This window comes from the organism of the source record quoted next, unplaced genomic scaffold (genome assembly GCF_019419815.1).
Source record: "Pyrus x bretschneideri cultivar Hongxiangsu unplaced genomic scaffold, Pyrus_bretschneideri_v1 Contig222, whole genome shotgun sequence".
Lineage (NCBI taxonomy): Eukaryota > Viridiplantae > Streptophyta > Magnoliopsida > Rosales > Rosaceae > Pyrus > Pyrus x bretschneideri.
Window position 1 is genome coordinate 27,382 of NW_025999527.1, and position 17,469 is coordinate 44,850.

Here is a 17,469-nt window from a genome sequence, read left to right on the forward strand (position 1 = left end):
AATTATGGTTTTGGGCAAAAACAAAGCTTTTCAAAATCATTTCATTCTCAAAAATTCTAACCCCTCTCCGTAAAACCTGTATAATTTCCCAGAAAATATAATATATGAATATATCGAAATCATGCTCAAAATAACAACATTCATAATTATGCCATGACAAATTTCTCAACATAAATTATAAGTAAACCAGGTGATATCAATCAATGCAAATGTTATGTCAGCCGGAGTTACCAAATGTGATCTGTACGGCTGAATCTAGAGCTTGAATCCACATCTCAACAACTATACCTGCACACGAGTCAGAACCACCTAAAGTGGTCTATACGATAGGATTGGGTGTAAATAAATACGCTCAAGTGCTACGATCACGTGAAGACTGTGTAAATAATCGCGGGTTACCTACGAGTCGGAACCACCTATAGTGGTCTGTACGACAGGACTGTGCACCTAAATTGGATCCAAGATGAGCGTGTGGTGCAGGAGGTGAACATTACGTGAAGGATTGTGCCCTAACTTTTGGCGGGAGCACTAACACCAGGGTGCAGGTTTATGAGCTCTCAATGCATCTCACATAACCACTAATTCACAACCATAAACTATAACTTACCTAGCACTTACCTGTGCGTCCGTAGCACCAAACATACATATATGCAACTACTAATGCATAAATAAATAGGCAGACACTTTGCATGGCATTTTAAAACATATAAACATTCAATTTCATTTTCTGGGAAAAATTCTCAAGTATATAGGTATATACGGACAACCAAAAGCCCACTTATTGGTATGTGGAAGGGTAGTAACCCCCGAGCCTTGAGTGATTGCACTCGTTTTCAGGATAGGTCTCACCTATATGCGAAACAACTATAAAAACGTCAATTTAAAGCACATAACCAAAACTAGGTAATAACTTCTCATACAATGCTCAAATAGGGTGTTTGAATATACCAACGTGATCTACTCAACCTCACAAAAATCCCCATATTTTAAAAATAATTTTCTGACCACCCACGCTTTGCCACACGCCGGCCAATCTGAGTGAATACAGTGGGAAGGTTCTTCTGATTGTGAATGTTCGAAATGGTAACTAACTTGATCTGTTATGTGACTGATTTCTTGAGATTTGTGTATCCCTTCATTTCCAGTTCTCCTCTTGCCAGCTACTGCTTCTTAGCTCTTTTTCACAGCTAGTTGGATTGTTGGATTTTTGGATCATCGGCCCCATCCCATTCTAATGACATCGATATTGTTCTCAAGTTTACTACATACCCAATCCGTCAAATGTGAGGTTTTACCACAAAATGCATCGGTATTAGTTAAAGTAGGGTAATTCTATTTAAACTCATTTGGTTTCTTTGAACCTCATTTAGTGGTTTACACATGAAGATCCACATCGGTCATTAAAACTCAGAGGTCGGCTCTAATGGAGTCCAAAACTTGTTTTCATTCTTTTCTAGGAAATGCCTTTTTAGGAACTCAGAGGCCGACTCTATGTTAAGAGTCCAAGTTTGTTTCCAAGCCCTTCCTGGTGACAAGCCTTTAGCTTGCACGGGCCCAAATCTTGGTTCTGATACCATGTTAGATTTTTGGATCATCAGGCCCGCCCCACTCTAACGACACTGATACTATCCCCAACTTTACCACCTACCTAATCTGTCAGGTGTGGGGTTTTACCACAAAAGATCTCAGTATTAATTAGAGTAGGGTAATTCTATTTAAATCCATTGGATTTTTTTGAACCCACTGATGTGGGACATTTCACATGGATGACAGATGGTGACATCAAACTTTCAGTCGCCATTATACTCAAAAACGAAGAAAGTTCATATTTCCAAGAGATGATCCTTCACAAAATGATGCCAATCCTTGAGGAAGAACTTTTCATCTCCTCTCTTCCAAACCTACTGTCCACGATTCTCCCCTAAGACCTCTCTCTAAGAATGCATTGCAGGGAGGTCGTACATTGAAATTCTCCATAAATAAAGGTCCAAATGACGAACGGAGAGAATCATGGGTGGAAAATGAACTTGGGAGGAGGGGAATCTTTTCCATGTGGTGGCAACGTCTGAAGTCGCCGGAGTCAACTGGAAAAGCCGTCAGAATTCTTGCCCATAAAACGGGTTGTTTCATGGGTTGAGCGAGGAAATCCGGGTCATACGGGTCCAGTTCTACAAATGGAAGGCTGCTACAAAATCTTGGGGTCTTCTATTTATAGAATGTCTAAATGACTAAATTGCACCCGACTCTGCTCGCTTATTTCTCTTTCATTACAATTCTGATTTGCGAATGGTTTTCGCCTACGCATTCGTGAGATCGAGCTCTAACAAAAACTACTAAGTATGACCTTGCAATATCTATGGGTTTTTAATGGCTAGTGACAAAAATTCAAACTTAAATAACTAGCCAAAACCTCTTAAATTCACAAATAAAATAAAGGCAAAAATTCAAATTATGGAAATCAAATAGTGAAATCCAGACATGGAATTTCACAAAATTTTCTTGGGAAACATTAGATCATCCCCAACCCTTGGATATAAAACCTAAGAGTTTTAGCCCATAAAATTTAGGTTTTAACCCATAAACAGCTTTTCTACTCCAACTCTTTTAGTTAAATTTTTAGTCCCAGATTATTAAAGAATGAATTTATGCTAATTTTTATTAAAATAACTTATTTTAAAAAGAAAATTATATAGACTATCCTAATTAATTGTATGACCATTTTACCCTAAAAATATTAAATAATTTATCCTTTCTAAAAACAAAAATAAGTTATTTATAAAAAATTATGTAGACTATCATAAATTAATTTTATGAACATTTTACCCTAAAAATATTGAATTCTGATAAACATTGAAAATTCACTAAACCGACACATGAAAGTCATGAAACACATGATAGAGATGTATAAACACAAACATATATATGAAACACATATGAAACACACAAAACACAGATGAAACACATGAAACACATACAAAACACATGATAGAGAAGTATAACACACCAAACATATGAAAAACATGCCAAATACATACAAAACACACAAACCTACACACATAGAAACACAAACCTTCAATCATCCTCTATATATGCATAGGTTGAATACCTAACCATCACACAACATATTCACCAATCATCCTTCTTTCATAGTGTTTCTGTTTTCTCAAAATCATCCAACTTTGATAATGTTTTTATTTCCTCAAAATTATCAATATCTCATCAATGGGTGATAAAAGAAGGCGTAGCTTGACAATGCAGATGACACAATACAAAGCAAATGTTGTAGCTGGGGAAGCAGAAATGAACGACGAAGTAGCCGAATTTGCAAACTCACTTATGTAATATGAGCACCATGTCTCATTTGTGCAACATGATAGAGAAAAGTCTTAACAGGTGCTCATCGGGTTACCCGATAATGACCCGATTCGTTATCATGTTGACCCGAACACCTGTTAATTTCGTGTCGTGTCGTGTTGGGTTATTGGGTCGTGTCAAGAATTACCAGGCCTACTGTTGTTGGAGGATTCATGGTGAGAGTAGGCCTCATCGAGGACAATGATCCTCTCCGGATCCTTTTTGTGGGGATCCGGAGGATGAATCATTCGTGTTCATTTGTCGTACATTGTACGGTCAATTTTTGTCAAGTACTGTTTATATTTAATTTTAAATAAAAAAAATTAAAATAATTTTTAACTGCACGATGTACGATGAACGGATATGATTGATTGATCCTTTGAATCCCCACAGATAGGATCCGGATAGGATCCTATTTACTTCATCGGATCATTTACTTGGCCAAGAATGCCAGGCGCACCAGGTAGAGCCATCATTGGCATCATGGGTGGAGCAGAGCCCTATCCTCCCTGACTACCATGGGATTCTAAAAGACTATTAGCATATAAAGAAATTGCACTGCTACAGATGAAGTGTGCCATTTATAAAACTCGGCGTTGAGATATAATAAATCAGGCAAAGAAAGTTTGTTAGTTTGTGTCAAGGTAAGAAAAGCTGATGAGAATTTTAGATCAAGAGAGTAATTACTAAATGTTAACAAGATGTTAACAGTATTCCTCGGTTTCAATTTCTCTTCTTTCCGGTACTCCTTGGGATTTCATATATTTCAATCTTTACTCTTTAGTCAACCCTTCTTATCTGGTTCGCTTATTTATTTAAGAAAGGAACAAGTTTCAAACGAGCGCGCGAGCACTCTTAATTTATAGCTCTAGCCTCTAGTCAGCAAAAAAGCCAAGAATCTAATATGGTGGCATACCTTCGAATGAAACTCAGCATTTCAGGAAAGTAATCAAAGTATACAGAGACAGATGTAAGGAACTATAAAAGAGATATATAAATAATTAAATTATCATCGGATAATTAGCAAAAATATATGGCCAGAATGTAAAAGGAAATTGGTTAGAACTCACAACTCTACAGGTGATGGAGGAAAATACTTCTTAATAGGTCATTAACAGCTAAGTTCTGTCAGTTTCACTTGTCGTCCGCAGCAATTCATGAGCTATTTCCAATTTTCCATACCTCCGGAACGCAGTCTCAAAAGAATCTCTCACGTATGCTGGTGGGTGAAACCCCTTTCCAATCATTGATTTTAGCTTCTCATATGAAGCCTCTAACTGGTTATCTTTACAGAGCTTCTGCAACGTCTGTGTTTCCAACTTCCTTTCCAACTTAAGACACATATCCATCTGCCCGTTTTCCCTCAAAATTTTGTCCACTAATCTATAAGTATGAAAATGTGGAGAGTAGCCCAACCCAAGCATTTCTATCAATAAGCCATAAGAAGCTTCCCAATTTTTAGCTTCACCAAAAGCATGGATTAACGCAGAATACGTCATACTATCCGGAAGACATCTATTCTTGTTCATCATCTTAAAGACACTTCCGGCATCATCCAAATTCCCTAGTTTACACAGCATGCATATAATTGAATTATAAACAGCCAACTTTGGTTTCATGCCTTGGGACAGCATCCTCCCAAACATATGGCTAGTTTCCTCAACGTGACCGTGTTCACACAAAGCCTTCATCACAATACAGTAGCCCTCTTCGACACAGCTCAGCTTCTTACCCTCAACAGCCTTCAAAATCTCAACAGCCTCTTCCACTTTTCCCAGTTGACAAAGCCCCGAAAGAAGCCGGATTATGGCAAATGTACTGGGTAATAATCCCACTTTATACACTGCCCAAAAAACTCTAACTGCAGGCTGTATAGCATCACTGTTTCCACCCACTTTTGGAACTAAAATCGTAAAGGTTCTACAATAATTTCTCACTCTTACTTTCCTAACAGCTCCTTCTTTCACACTGAATGAACACAACTCTCCAATAAAAGCATTCACTGCAGACCGAGTAGGAACCAAACCAGACTTACACATATCACCAAAAACTTCAATGGCAGTCTCAAATCTACAAAACTTACATAAACCAACAAGAATATTACTATACGAATAAGTATCAGGCGATTCAATTGTCCGAAAAACTGCAAGCGCAAAGTCAATTAAATGGCCAGACGATTCCTTCTTACAAAGCACGTAGAGCACATTATTGTACACAAGATTATCAGGTTTACAACCAAATTTTGATTCCATTTCTTCAAACATACAAAGGGCTTCTTTAATCCTCCCCTGCCTACCCAGAAACCTAATGCAAGTGGACACAGCTCGACACGAAACTCGACCCTTATGGGAGGACACAGTCAACAGAAGACACTTCATATCATCAAAAAGCTTCCTCCTACCTAAGAAATCAGCCATGTACTCAACCACACAGTCATCGAACCGAAAACCCATCTGAAATCCAGCCCAAGAGAAGAAATCCAATGTCTTGCTCCTACCCAATTGCTTATAATTCATCAAAATTTGCAGCACAAGTTCAGAACTCAACTTTTTTCTAAATTTTTTCAACAAAATATCAATACTTGTGGTTTCTTTGGTATCTTTAGAGAGCAAAGAACATACTGAGCTGACAATTGAAGAACTTACTGCGTCTGGAGCTTGTGGGACTGTTGCAGGGAGTGGAATTGATCTTCTTGTGGTGAATTTTTTTGGGATTGTAGCGATTTGATTCTGGGTTGCGAAATTTGAATTGGGTTTGGAAGAAAATGGAGAAAAATGTGTGACGAATTTGAAGAGAAGTGACGAATGGATGAGAGGTCCTCCATGTTTGGTTCTACTGCGAGAGAGCATTAAGGTGAGTGGGAAAGTACAAAAGGGAATTAGGTTTAGGAAAGGCAAGTGCCCGTCGGGTTTGCCATTTTAATATTTCTTCCGGCTCCGGTGCAGAAATTAGGGGTGTAGCGTGTGTGGGCATAACTCGGCCGTTCCTCCGAAACCCGAACCGTTAAACGGCTTTGTTCCATTTGGTTTTGCACAAGAATGGTCACAATTGAAGTAAGCCGAACCAGTCCAATCCTGATTCGGTTTGATTGGGTAGGCCAGTTTCTTTTCTGGACAGCGAAATTTAAAACTTGTTTAGGCTATGGTTGAAAGTGTTTTTAAAATTATGAAAACATTTTTGATGAAAATGTTTTAAGAAAAAATCTTTAGTAAAATGCAAGTTAGCTGGCATACTCCGACCCTGATATCCCTGTGGTCATCGAAACTGAGGTATGTTGGTTGTACCTAGAAGGTAATGAAGTTATAACATGTAATTGATGTGTATAAATGTGCTCAGGTGTGTGATGAATCCCTTTAACTCGTTTGATGATCTGACACAGACCAATGTAGTGGGGACTTAGCTTTTCTTTCTTTCTAGCTTTTTCTCTTTTGAAACGAACAACACCTTTCCACGGTGATAGCTTCAAGAACATCCAATCTCGCACAATGTACACTTGATCGGCTAAATGTTTGTTTGCAATGCTCTTCTGTCGATCATGTACAACTTTCTATTTTCTCTTGATCACTTGTATGTTTTGTGTCGTCTTGTCCTTCAACTATGGACCTTCTAAAGTTCTCTCTCCGACCTCTGATCTAACACAATGGTATTTGGCATGGTTTTCCATACAAAACCTCGAATAGTGACATACCAATACTCGAGTGATAATTGTTACTGTAGGCAAAATCTATCAAAGGTACTGACGAATTGAAAACCTCCACATATCCTCAAGCGTCCAAAATGCACTTTCAAAAAAAAAAAAAAAATGCTTTCAATTATTTTAAGCACTTCTAAATGAGCTCTTAATTTATATGGGGAGGATTCGAACTTCAGTAAAAAATTGTAAGTGTCACTTGCCACTTAACAGTTAATACTATGGTGGAGTAGTCTCACATCCCAGCCTAGGCCCCCACCACATCCTGAGCTTGACTCCACCTTAGCATGATATTGTCCACTTTGGGCCCCGACCACGCCCTCACGGTTTTGTTTTTGGGAACTCACGAGCAACTTCCTAGGGAGTCAACCATCCTGGGATTGCTCTAGCCCAAACTCGCTTAACTTCAGAGTTTCGATGGAATCCAAAACCAATAAGCTCCCAAAAGGCCTTGTGCTAGGTAGAGATGGGAATATACATATAAGGCTTACAAGATCTACACCCCTGGGTGATGTGGGATGTTATAATCCACCCTCCTTAGGGGCCCGACGTCCTCATCTGCACACTCACACCTCACAGCAGAGTGGCTCTGATACCAAATTGTCACATCCCAGCCCGAGCCCCTACCACATCCAGGGCTTGACTCCACCGTAGCACTATATTGTCCACTTTGGGCCCCGACTATGCCCTCACGGTTTTGATTTTGGGAATTCACAAGCAATTTCCCAGGGGGTCAACCATCCTGGGATTGCTCTAGCCCAAACTCGCTTAACTTCGGAGTTTCGATGGAATCCGAAGTCAATGAGCTCCCAAAAGGTCTCGTGCTAGGTAGAGATGGGAATATACATATAAGGCTTACAGGATCCACACCCCTGAGCGATGTAGGATGTTATAAGTAGTATTTCTATTCATATATAAGTGTGAGGTGCTAGATTTGATTCTCGTCAATAACAAATTGAAAACATTTTCCTCATAAAATTTAAATGATGATATAACTTACTCAAAGTTATTTTCTTTTTACGAACCGTTTGCAGTTGCACACATGTACTTGTAAAAAAGAAAGAATCCAATGCTTCATCGATCCTTAATTTGGTTCTTCCCTTTGAAAAAAGAACTTGTTCAAAACTTGGTCTAGTTGTCATTTAGTACTACGGTCTAGTGGTATTCCTCTCTACTTGTAACTGAGAGGTCTAAGTTCGATTCTCGCAAAATGAGAATTTGAACCACGTTGTTATAACTGGCCCAATATGAGGCTAAGTCCACTCATCTAGATCAACTTTTTCCATGAATTTGTATAGATTTACCATATTGAAATACATAATGCAATGATAATTCCTCCCAAATATAGCAAATAATGCACATGCATGTCAATTTTGATTGCACTAAATGCGAGGAATATTAAAAGAAACTTATGATGCTCCCTTCAATATATATATATATATATATATATATATATATATATGCAAATTAAATCAATGTGTCATCACCAAAGAAGAAAGTCTGATTCTAGATTTAATAGATAGGCTAGAAGATCCTTTAGAAAAAAGAGAAGTTATAGAAAAATATTTAGATCTAGCAAAAGAGAAGAAAAGGCCTGAGCCAAGTGAAAGACAACCAATTGAAGCTTATAGCTTCAAGACAATTGTTGATAGAATAGCTAAAACAACAGCTAAGAGAGAATCTACGTTGGCTGAAATGCAGTATGAAATTAATACTACAAAAGAGTAAATTAATGGATTAAATCATAGAGTTCAAATCCTTGAACTCTATCATTTCTGGCCTGAAGAAAAGGTTCAGAGTATAGGCAACAAGACTGAAACTGAAAGCGAGTTTTAACATCTGATGGATGACTTCGCAAAAAAGAAGAAAGACAAGCCACTAGACGATGAACCAGTATTTCAGCTTGCCGATCCGAATAGCAGTGTCTCAACCCTGAAGTATGTTAGTAGGTTAGTAGCATCGACAAGGTAATTTCTCAAAAGTGGTATTCTATAATTACCTTTGTTATTAACAAAACTTTCAAGTTTTCAATCGAAACACTCATTGGTTCGAGAGTAGATCTAAATTCTATAAATAGGCATAAAGCACAGAAGCAAACTCACATTAATTTATTAATCTTCAACTTCAATGTTACAAGATAGCACCAAAGTTGGAATGAGAGACATCACTCAAACACTCAGACTCAATAATATAGTTTACAAAGTGAAATTTTTTTCGTCGTATTTACTTATCCTTTACTTTATCTCTGTTTATTTCAATTTATAATTATTGTATTGTTATCTCTATATGTATATTCGTTGCCTGTTTATAGATTTAATAATAAATTAAAACAAGATTAAACATTTTTAATTACTTTGATGTTTCTGGGCCATTTTGGTATCAAAGCCAAAACTCGCTAGTTATAGGGATCTTATTTAAGTTTCTAGTTAATCCTTATCATTAGATCAAGAGACTCTGCAAGAACTTCTGACTAAGGTGGGGTGAAGTCGTCAGCGGGCCGGATCACCATGTGAAGCCGTAGTGAGGCGTGTGAGGAGTAGGTAGTAAGTTTGTCAACATATCACTTAGGGAACAGAGAAGTAGAGAAACTCTCTTCTAATGGCTAGTTTACTTAGATTCTTAAGTAAGAGAATTGTAGGTAGCAGTAGTGGTTCTAATAGCAGTAATAGCTCAAGAATAATGAGGGTTAAAAATGTTGAAGAAGTAACCATCTTGAATATAGAAAAAGATTTAGAAAACTGGAATATTCCCAAAGTCCCAACTTGTGATATTTATCAGAAAGGAACATTTGAATTTAAGTCAGATTATTCAATAAAAACGGTTGAAAAAACCATTTCCGTCACTGTTGCTAGTGCAAACTTTCAACTACTCTCTCAACACCAAATAGATCAACATATGCAAAAGGGTTACAACTATTTGCATATAGGTCTAATACAGGTTACGGTGAAACTGTTAACTAGAACAAGGTTAGATACCTCAATTCTACTCTGTTTAAGGGATAAACGTCACAAAAACTTTGTTAATGCCATGTTGGGATTAGTAGAGTTGTCTTTAACTGAGGGGCCAATTTACTTTAATTGTTACTCGAACTTTTTAGTGTCGTTATCTGACCCCGGAGTCTTAAAGACCCTTACCTTAAGTATAGATACCTAAGGGTATGATATGGACCCTGGATCACATAATCTCATTGTGATTTATCGAATTTCATATAAGGTTGTGAATACCATTGCATCTCGAGCCAAAGTCATGGATAGTAAGGGATAAACTATTTTGTTCCAAGCTAATTTAGGAAAGGGACATACAGTGGTAAAAATGATTAGGTGGAATAAAGTTACTCTACCTGAAAGATGGAAATTGCAGGACGCAATTCCTTCTCAGCCTATCCAAAAACGAGAACGTAGCCGTATTAACCAATATGATGATGGAGATGTAGAAATACATTTTAACAATGACATGTTAACAAGGCTAAGCTTAGGTCCTCGGAGAAGTGTTGATTCCCTTAGGTAAAACCTTTGCAAAACAATTTCCTTTAGGAAGTCAACACCTGAAACAAGCTTGTATGAGTAAGACCATGAAAGGACTATCCTAGAAGACCTTAAAAAGACCCAAGAGCAAGTGTATTACCATTTCTATAAGGTTGAGAATACTGGAGCCACAACTTCTTCTAGGAACTCTAGGAATCTACCCCTACATCTAGAATTTACATGGAACGATGTTGAATCTAACATCTGTGTAATTAAAAAATTTGAACTTGATAGAGACTTCATTGAGAAAAATTATCTTAGTGATGAAAATGCTCTAAAAAGAGAATGGCTAGAAAAATCCTACAGCTTAGAAAGAAGAGCTTCCTTGAAGAGACTTCACTATACTTTCATGGTAGAAAAAGGGATTAGTACAAGATTTTTCCCTTGGTATGAATGGTGTGCCAAGAAGTACAACTTTCCTGAATACACTCAATCTATACGCACTTTAGAAAATCTAGTTAAGACTTATAATACAAGAGAATGAAAAGAAGAAAATGCAATACATCCACCAGAAAAATCCATCCAGATCAATTCTAAAGGAACAATTGCCTTTCCTTACAGGGAAGTTCTTGATGGAGGACATGAAGCCTCTACAAAAAATGGAATTGTTGCTGTGATACAACAGAATAATTATACTAACTCCTTTCTTCAATCCTTAGGTTGACAAGCCTCTAGAATAGAGAATTCATTAAAGGAAAATGATTCTCTCAAGTTTACAATTTGGAACCGTAGAGAACCAGGAACATCGTCAAATTCTTCTGAAGGAAAGAAGAAGACGGATCAACCATTGTTTAATCCAACTCCCAAACTTAAAGATTATAAGCTAGGAAATGATGATAATTTTTTCGATGCTTTGGAAAAAAGGTCAAGCTCAATAAAATTATCAGAACCAAATGTCTCAGTCATTACTAAAACCCAAATTGCTGATTTGCGAGAGCAATTTGATGAGTCAACCTTAGACCCACAAGTAAATAGGATAAGACAATGACACAAGGTTACAAGAACACCTATCCTAAATAACTATTATCCTAGGCCAACCCATGTAGATCTCAAATTTGAACATAACGATATGGGTAAAAATGTTCAATATGATGGAAGATCAATTGTTGAATGGAACATTGATGGACAAATAGATTACCAAGTCATCAATACTATGAGACATGTGATAATGTTCTCGTCCACTAGTAAACTACAAGAAAATTCTGATACTGCACAGGCAATAATAGCAGGATTTATAAGTCAACTACGTGGATGGTGGGATTTCCACCTAAGCGAAGAAGTAAAGAGACAAATCCTTGCTGCCACAAAGGTAGGAGAAATTAATGGACAAATAATGTAGTAGCTCAAGAAGATGCAGTGAATACTCTAATCTACACCATTACCCTACACTTTGTTGGATCTACTAAGCTACAACAAGATAGGTCTAGAGAACTCATAATGAACTTATAATGTCCGACTTTGTCTCATTTTAGGTGGTATAAAGATGTTTTCTATGCCAAGGTCTTTCTTAGGTCTGATTGTAATGCTAATTTCTCGAAAGAAAAGTTTCTTTCTGGACTACCTCCTCTATAAGCGGAAAATGTGCGAAATATGATACGAGAAAAAATTGGAGGAGTTATACCTTATGATAGGTATACCTATGGAGAACTTACCTCTGAAATAGGTGCTGAAGGACTAGCACTCTTTAATGATATAAAGTTGAAATGGCAACAAGATAAACAAAGGACCTTAGGATCAAGAGAAATGTGAGATTTTTGCGAACAATTTGGATTTGAACCTAAAAGTCAATCTTCTTCAAAGAAACCTTTTAGGAAAACCAAAAAATTTCCCAGAAAATACTCAGAAGAAAATCATCAAAACCTTATAGGTCATTTTGCAAGCAAAAATTCCAATCTCGCAAACAAAAAGGGGGAAGAAAAAGGTAAGATAAAAAACCTCTTGTTTGCTATAAGTGCGAAAAAGTTGGACACATGAAACCTCAATCCTGAATGAAAGAGAAAATCAATAATCTCAATCTAGGTGAAGGTCTAAATAAACAACCATGCCAATTAATGATAAATTCATCTGACTCTGGAGAAAGCAAGAATGAAGTCACAGCTCTTGAGGACGAAGAGTTGTTTACATCATTAATACATGAAAACAGCACAGAGTCACATGATGAATGTGCTTGCAAATTAAATCTATGTGTCATCACCAAAAAAGAAAGTTTGATTCTAGATTTAATAGATAGGCTAGAAGATCCTTTAGAAAAAAGAGAAGTTCTAGAAAAATATTTAGATCTGGCAAAAGAGAAGAAAAGGCCTGAGCCAAGTGAAAGACAATTGTTGATAAATAGCTGAAAAAATGGTTAAGAGAGAACCCACGTTAGCTGAAATACAGTATGAAATTAATACTATAAAAAGCGAAATTAAGGGATTAAAGCATAGAGTTCAAATCCTCAAACTCTATCATTTCTGGCTTGAAGAAGAGGTTCGGAGTATAGGTAATAGGACTGAAACTGAAAGCAAGTTTCAACATCTGATGGATGACTTCGTAAAAAAGAAGAAAGGCAAGCCACCAGAGGATGAACTAGTATTGCAGCTTGCCGATTCGAATAGCAGTGTCTTAACCTTGAAGTATGTTAGTAGCATTGACAAGGTAATTTCTCAAAAGAGGCATTCTATAATTACCTTTCTTATTAACAAAACTTTCAGGTTTTCAATCATAACACTCATTGATTCAGGAGTAGATCTAAATTGTATAAATGAAGGAGCAGTACCCATAAAGTACTTCTCAAAAAATTCTCAGGGTATGTGAAGTGCAATTAATCAACCTATGAAAATTTAATATAAGGTGTTAGATACCGCGGTCATTCAAGATGAGGTTTGTTTCAAAACCCCTTTTGTTATAGCTAAAGGACTAAGCCATGCTGTGATTTTAGGTACTTCTTTTATCAACATGCTTTACCCGTTCAAAGTTTTTAGAAGAAGGAATTGAAACTGAAGTGGAAGGAACAAAGTTAAAGTTCACGTTTTCTAGGGAACCTCAAATGCATTATGTAAATGCCATACAAAAGAATATTCAAAACAAAGAAAAGTTTCCTTGTTCTCTAAAAGAAGAAATGCCTTTTAAGAGGATTGAAGAACAACTCACCATGATGATACTGAAAGATAAAATCGAGTCAATACAAAAGGAATTTGAAAGATAAGTCTGTGCTGAAATTCCAAATGACTTTTGGGATCACAAGAGGCATATTGTCGACCTACCATACAAGCCTGGTTTTGATAAAAAGTAAATCCCTACTAAGGCTCGACCCATTTAGATGAATAGTAGACTAATGGAGATTTGTAAGAAAGAGATCAATGAACTTCTTGAAAAGAGGTTAATTTGTAAAAGCTATTCTCCTTGGAGTTGTTCAACATTATATGTTGAAAATGCCACTGAACTTGAGCAAGAAGCACCTAGGTTAGTTATCAATTACAAACCTTTGAATAAAGCTCTTAGATGTATTAGATATCCTATTCCAAATAAGAAGAATTTGTTAGATAGGCTAAATCAAGCAGTGATAATTTCGAAATTCGATATGAAATATAGATATTGGCAAATTCAAATTGCTGAAAAAGACAGGTATAAAATTGCATTCAATGTCCCATTTGGACACTATGAATGGAACGTAATGCAATTGGGATTAAAGAATGGTCCTTCATAATTTCAAAACATAATGAATGATATCTTTAATTCTTACTCCACTTTTACTATTGTTTATATTGATGATGGTTTGGTTTATTCTAATTCCTTAGAACAACACTTTAAACATCTAAATATCTTTTTGAAAGTGGTAAAAAATGTAGGTATAGTTGTCTCAGCTCAAAAGATAAAACTTTTTCAAACTATGGTTCTATTTTTAGGGCATAATATTCATAAAGGACTAATTCTGCCTATTGACAAGGTTATTGATTTTGCTGATAGATTTCCAGATGAAATTTTGGATAAAAAACAATGCAAGGTTTTTTGGGCAGTCTGAATTATGTAGGTGATTTTTACAAGGACCTCGCTAAGGATAGCAAGCCGCTTTATCAAAGGTTGAAGAAGAATCTTGTTCCTTGGATAAAGGAGCAAACTTGAGCAGTATGACATTTGAAGAAAAAGGTCAAAGAACTTTTGTGCTTAGCTTTGGCAAATCTAGAAGCATTCAAGATAGTGGAAATCAACGCTTCTGATGAAGGCTACGGATCAGTTTTGAAACAGAAATTAAAGATGGCAAGGAAGCCTTAGTCCGCTTCACTTCTGGTGTCTAGAAGCTAGCCCAGAAAAACTATTCAACTGTTAAGAAGGAACTTTTATCTATAGTCCATGTAGTTACTAAATTCGAAAGTTATATTCTTAACAAGCGGTTCTTGATAAGGGTAGATTGTAAGGTTGCTAAAGATATATTGTTGAAGGATGTTAAAAATTTTGCGTCAAAACAAATATTTGTCAGATGGCAAGGGATATTGTCAGCTTTTGATTTTGATATTGAACATATTAAGGGTGAATTTAATTCATTGCCTGATTTCTTAACTCATGAATTTTTGCAGGGCACCTTAAAGGAAGAAGGAGCAAGATCTAGCCCTCTTTAGAAGGGGCTCTACCTTGATCCAGAGAGGTTTTCCTTCGTTCTCCCAAAATGAAAACCCAATCTCATCTGCTATCCCTTATAACAAAGGCAGGGAAAAGGTTGTAGTTGATAATCCTTTTAGATGCACCATGGTGATTCCTCTGATGAACATAGAGGATTCCGATCCGCTGTTATCTACAAGACAGGTTGGTGAAAAATACCACCGAGATCATATTCGTCCATTTCTCAAGCCAAGATATTGGTACGAAAGACTTTTGATAAAAACAAAATTAGTCGATGTTGTTCACAGATATAGGAGTGAAACGAACAACATTATTGCATTTTAAAAAATTACGATACTGAAAGTTATCTCTCTAAAAGGATGGGGAAATAACCCATATCAACTGCATCTACACTCCAGCCGTGATATGAGTCCACGCGGGTACAATATTTGGGATTACCAGAAAGCTTGGGATGTAGTGTTATGTTTCCAAAACATCCACTATTCCCACACCTGGTTCATCCAGTTTCATTTTAGATCTCTGATAGAGGTTCCTAACTGGTTTAGAACATGGTTCCTTATTTGGGGTTTGGATTACTTGCCCCAAGTAATTGTTGATTCTTTTCTAGATAATTTTAGTAAAGAAAATGTTGATTATCCTGATAAAAGGAAGCTGTTTCTCTGATTCATGATGTTTTATGAACTCTCATGGATCCTGAAATGGGACTACCGTTTCATGGATGATGATGATCATGCTTGGGATTTTGTTCCCCAGCTTGAAAGGCGGCTCTTTATCCATTGGTGCGACAAGTTTCACCTAGACCATCTTAAGCCAGATGTTTTCAAGGCCAGAAGAATCTTGCCTAATAGGCAGTGTGCTATTGAACCTTCCCATTGATGCGTTACGAATGTGACACATAAATTAAACCCTATTTGTGACAATTGTAGTAATGATGTAAGTAGGGATCGTTCTAACCGGGGATTAACTAGGGGTGCTAAACACTTGATTCAAATAAATAAAACTAACCTTTAAAACACTTAACTCACTTAACGAAAACTCAAAATAAGTCCACAAGACTCCAAATACTTAAAAACTCAAAATAACTAAAATGCACAGATTGCAATTAAGGGCAGAATGTAAATATGAATGTGATGAAAATATGGATGAATGCTAGCTAGAAGGTTCTTCTCCACACATGTTACACTTGCATACAAGATGATTTTCGGTTGGTCTTTCGATGAATTATGAAACTCAACACCCCGGGTTAATTAGGTCCGCTTAAATTAACCGTCAAGTTCTCCTTAAGTTAATGAATTGGATGATTGCATACGACAACCCAAAGCATTCCCCACAAGTTCCCTATATGAATTGCATAATAGAGATACAAGCAAGAATCATTAAGTTCTTTGAAAACCATAAGCATTGACGAAGCACTCGTTACTATGAATTGCATGAAACTTATGCCAAGAATTTACTTAACGCGATTGTTTATAAGCAACCTCCACTACTTGTGAATATAAGTTCATAACTATTAGGTGAAACTCACTTATATTCTAGCGTCATATTCATGCATGAAAATTAAGCGTGCACTCTCAATAAACATACATAAATAGGTTATCAATCAAACAGTTAAACAAATTGAATCCACAACTCATGAAATTCCAACCAAAGGTAATCAATTCATATTGCAAGCATAAACATGGTTTCGAATCACCCCCTAGCTAATGGGGGGTTTAGTTCCTCATACGTACAAAACAAAGATAAGTAAATTTAACCATTGAAATCAAGGAAAAGAAACACCTAAAAATTCCAACAACTCAAACTTGAATTGTATGAACGTTTAGGCCCTTCTCCTCCTCTTTGTTGCGGCACAAGGTCTAAGGATAGGTTTTGGGGTGGTATTTGTATGGAGGAATGGTTGTGTGATGGTAGGGTAGTGTTTTGGAGGGATGGAAGGTGGTTGAAATGGAAGGGTAGATGCTGGAAATGAAGGGGAAGCCACGGCTTTCAGGATGTCTTTTTGTTTGTGTGAATGCATAGGTTTTTATAGGGGAAATAGGAGAATATGTGGCTGATTGTTTAAGAGTGCATGTGGCTCTTATGATTGAGAGTGCATGTGGCTGAAATAATGATGGAAAAACAGCTAGGAAAAGAATGATTAAAGAGGGAATGCATGTGGAAGTGTGGCTGCAATGAAGGAGAAAAGCTGGAATGGATATGAAAGCCACGGCAAAGGGTTTGTTCTAGATGATGGGTGCATGTGGCTGCCAACTAGGGTGAATGATTGTGAATGCATGTGGATTAAAGAGGGAATATGGAAGA

The 17,469-nt window shown here is 36.8% G+C and overlaps 1 protein-coding gene across 1 annotated transcript; it reads right to left on the minus strand.

Moving 5' to 3' along the window:
- Positions 1–4,325: 4,325 nt before the first annotated feature.
- On the minus strand, positions 4,326–6,389 carry LOC125477906 (pentatricopeptide repeat-containing protein At1g05670, mitochondrial-like). The gene has a single exon (XM_048585402.1). It carries the CDS (start codon positions 6,201–6,203, stop codon positions 4,473–4,475), a length of 1,731 nt encoding a protein of 576 aa, XP_048441359.1. The 5' UTR covers positions 6,204–6,389; the 3' UTR covers positions 4,326–4,472.
- Between the last annotated feature and the right edge of the window lie 11,080 nt (positions 6,390–17,469).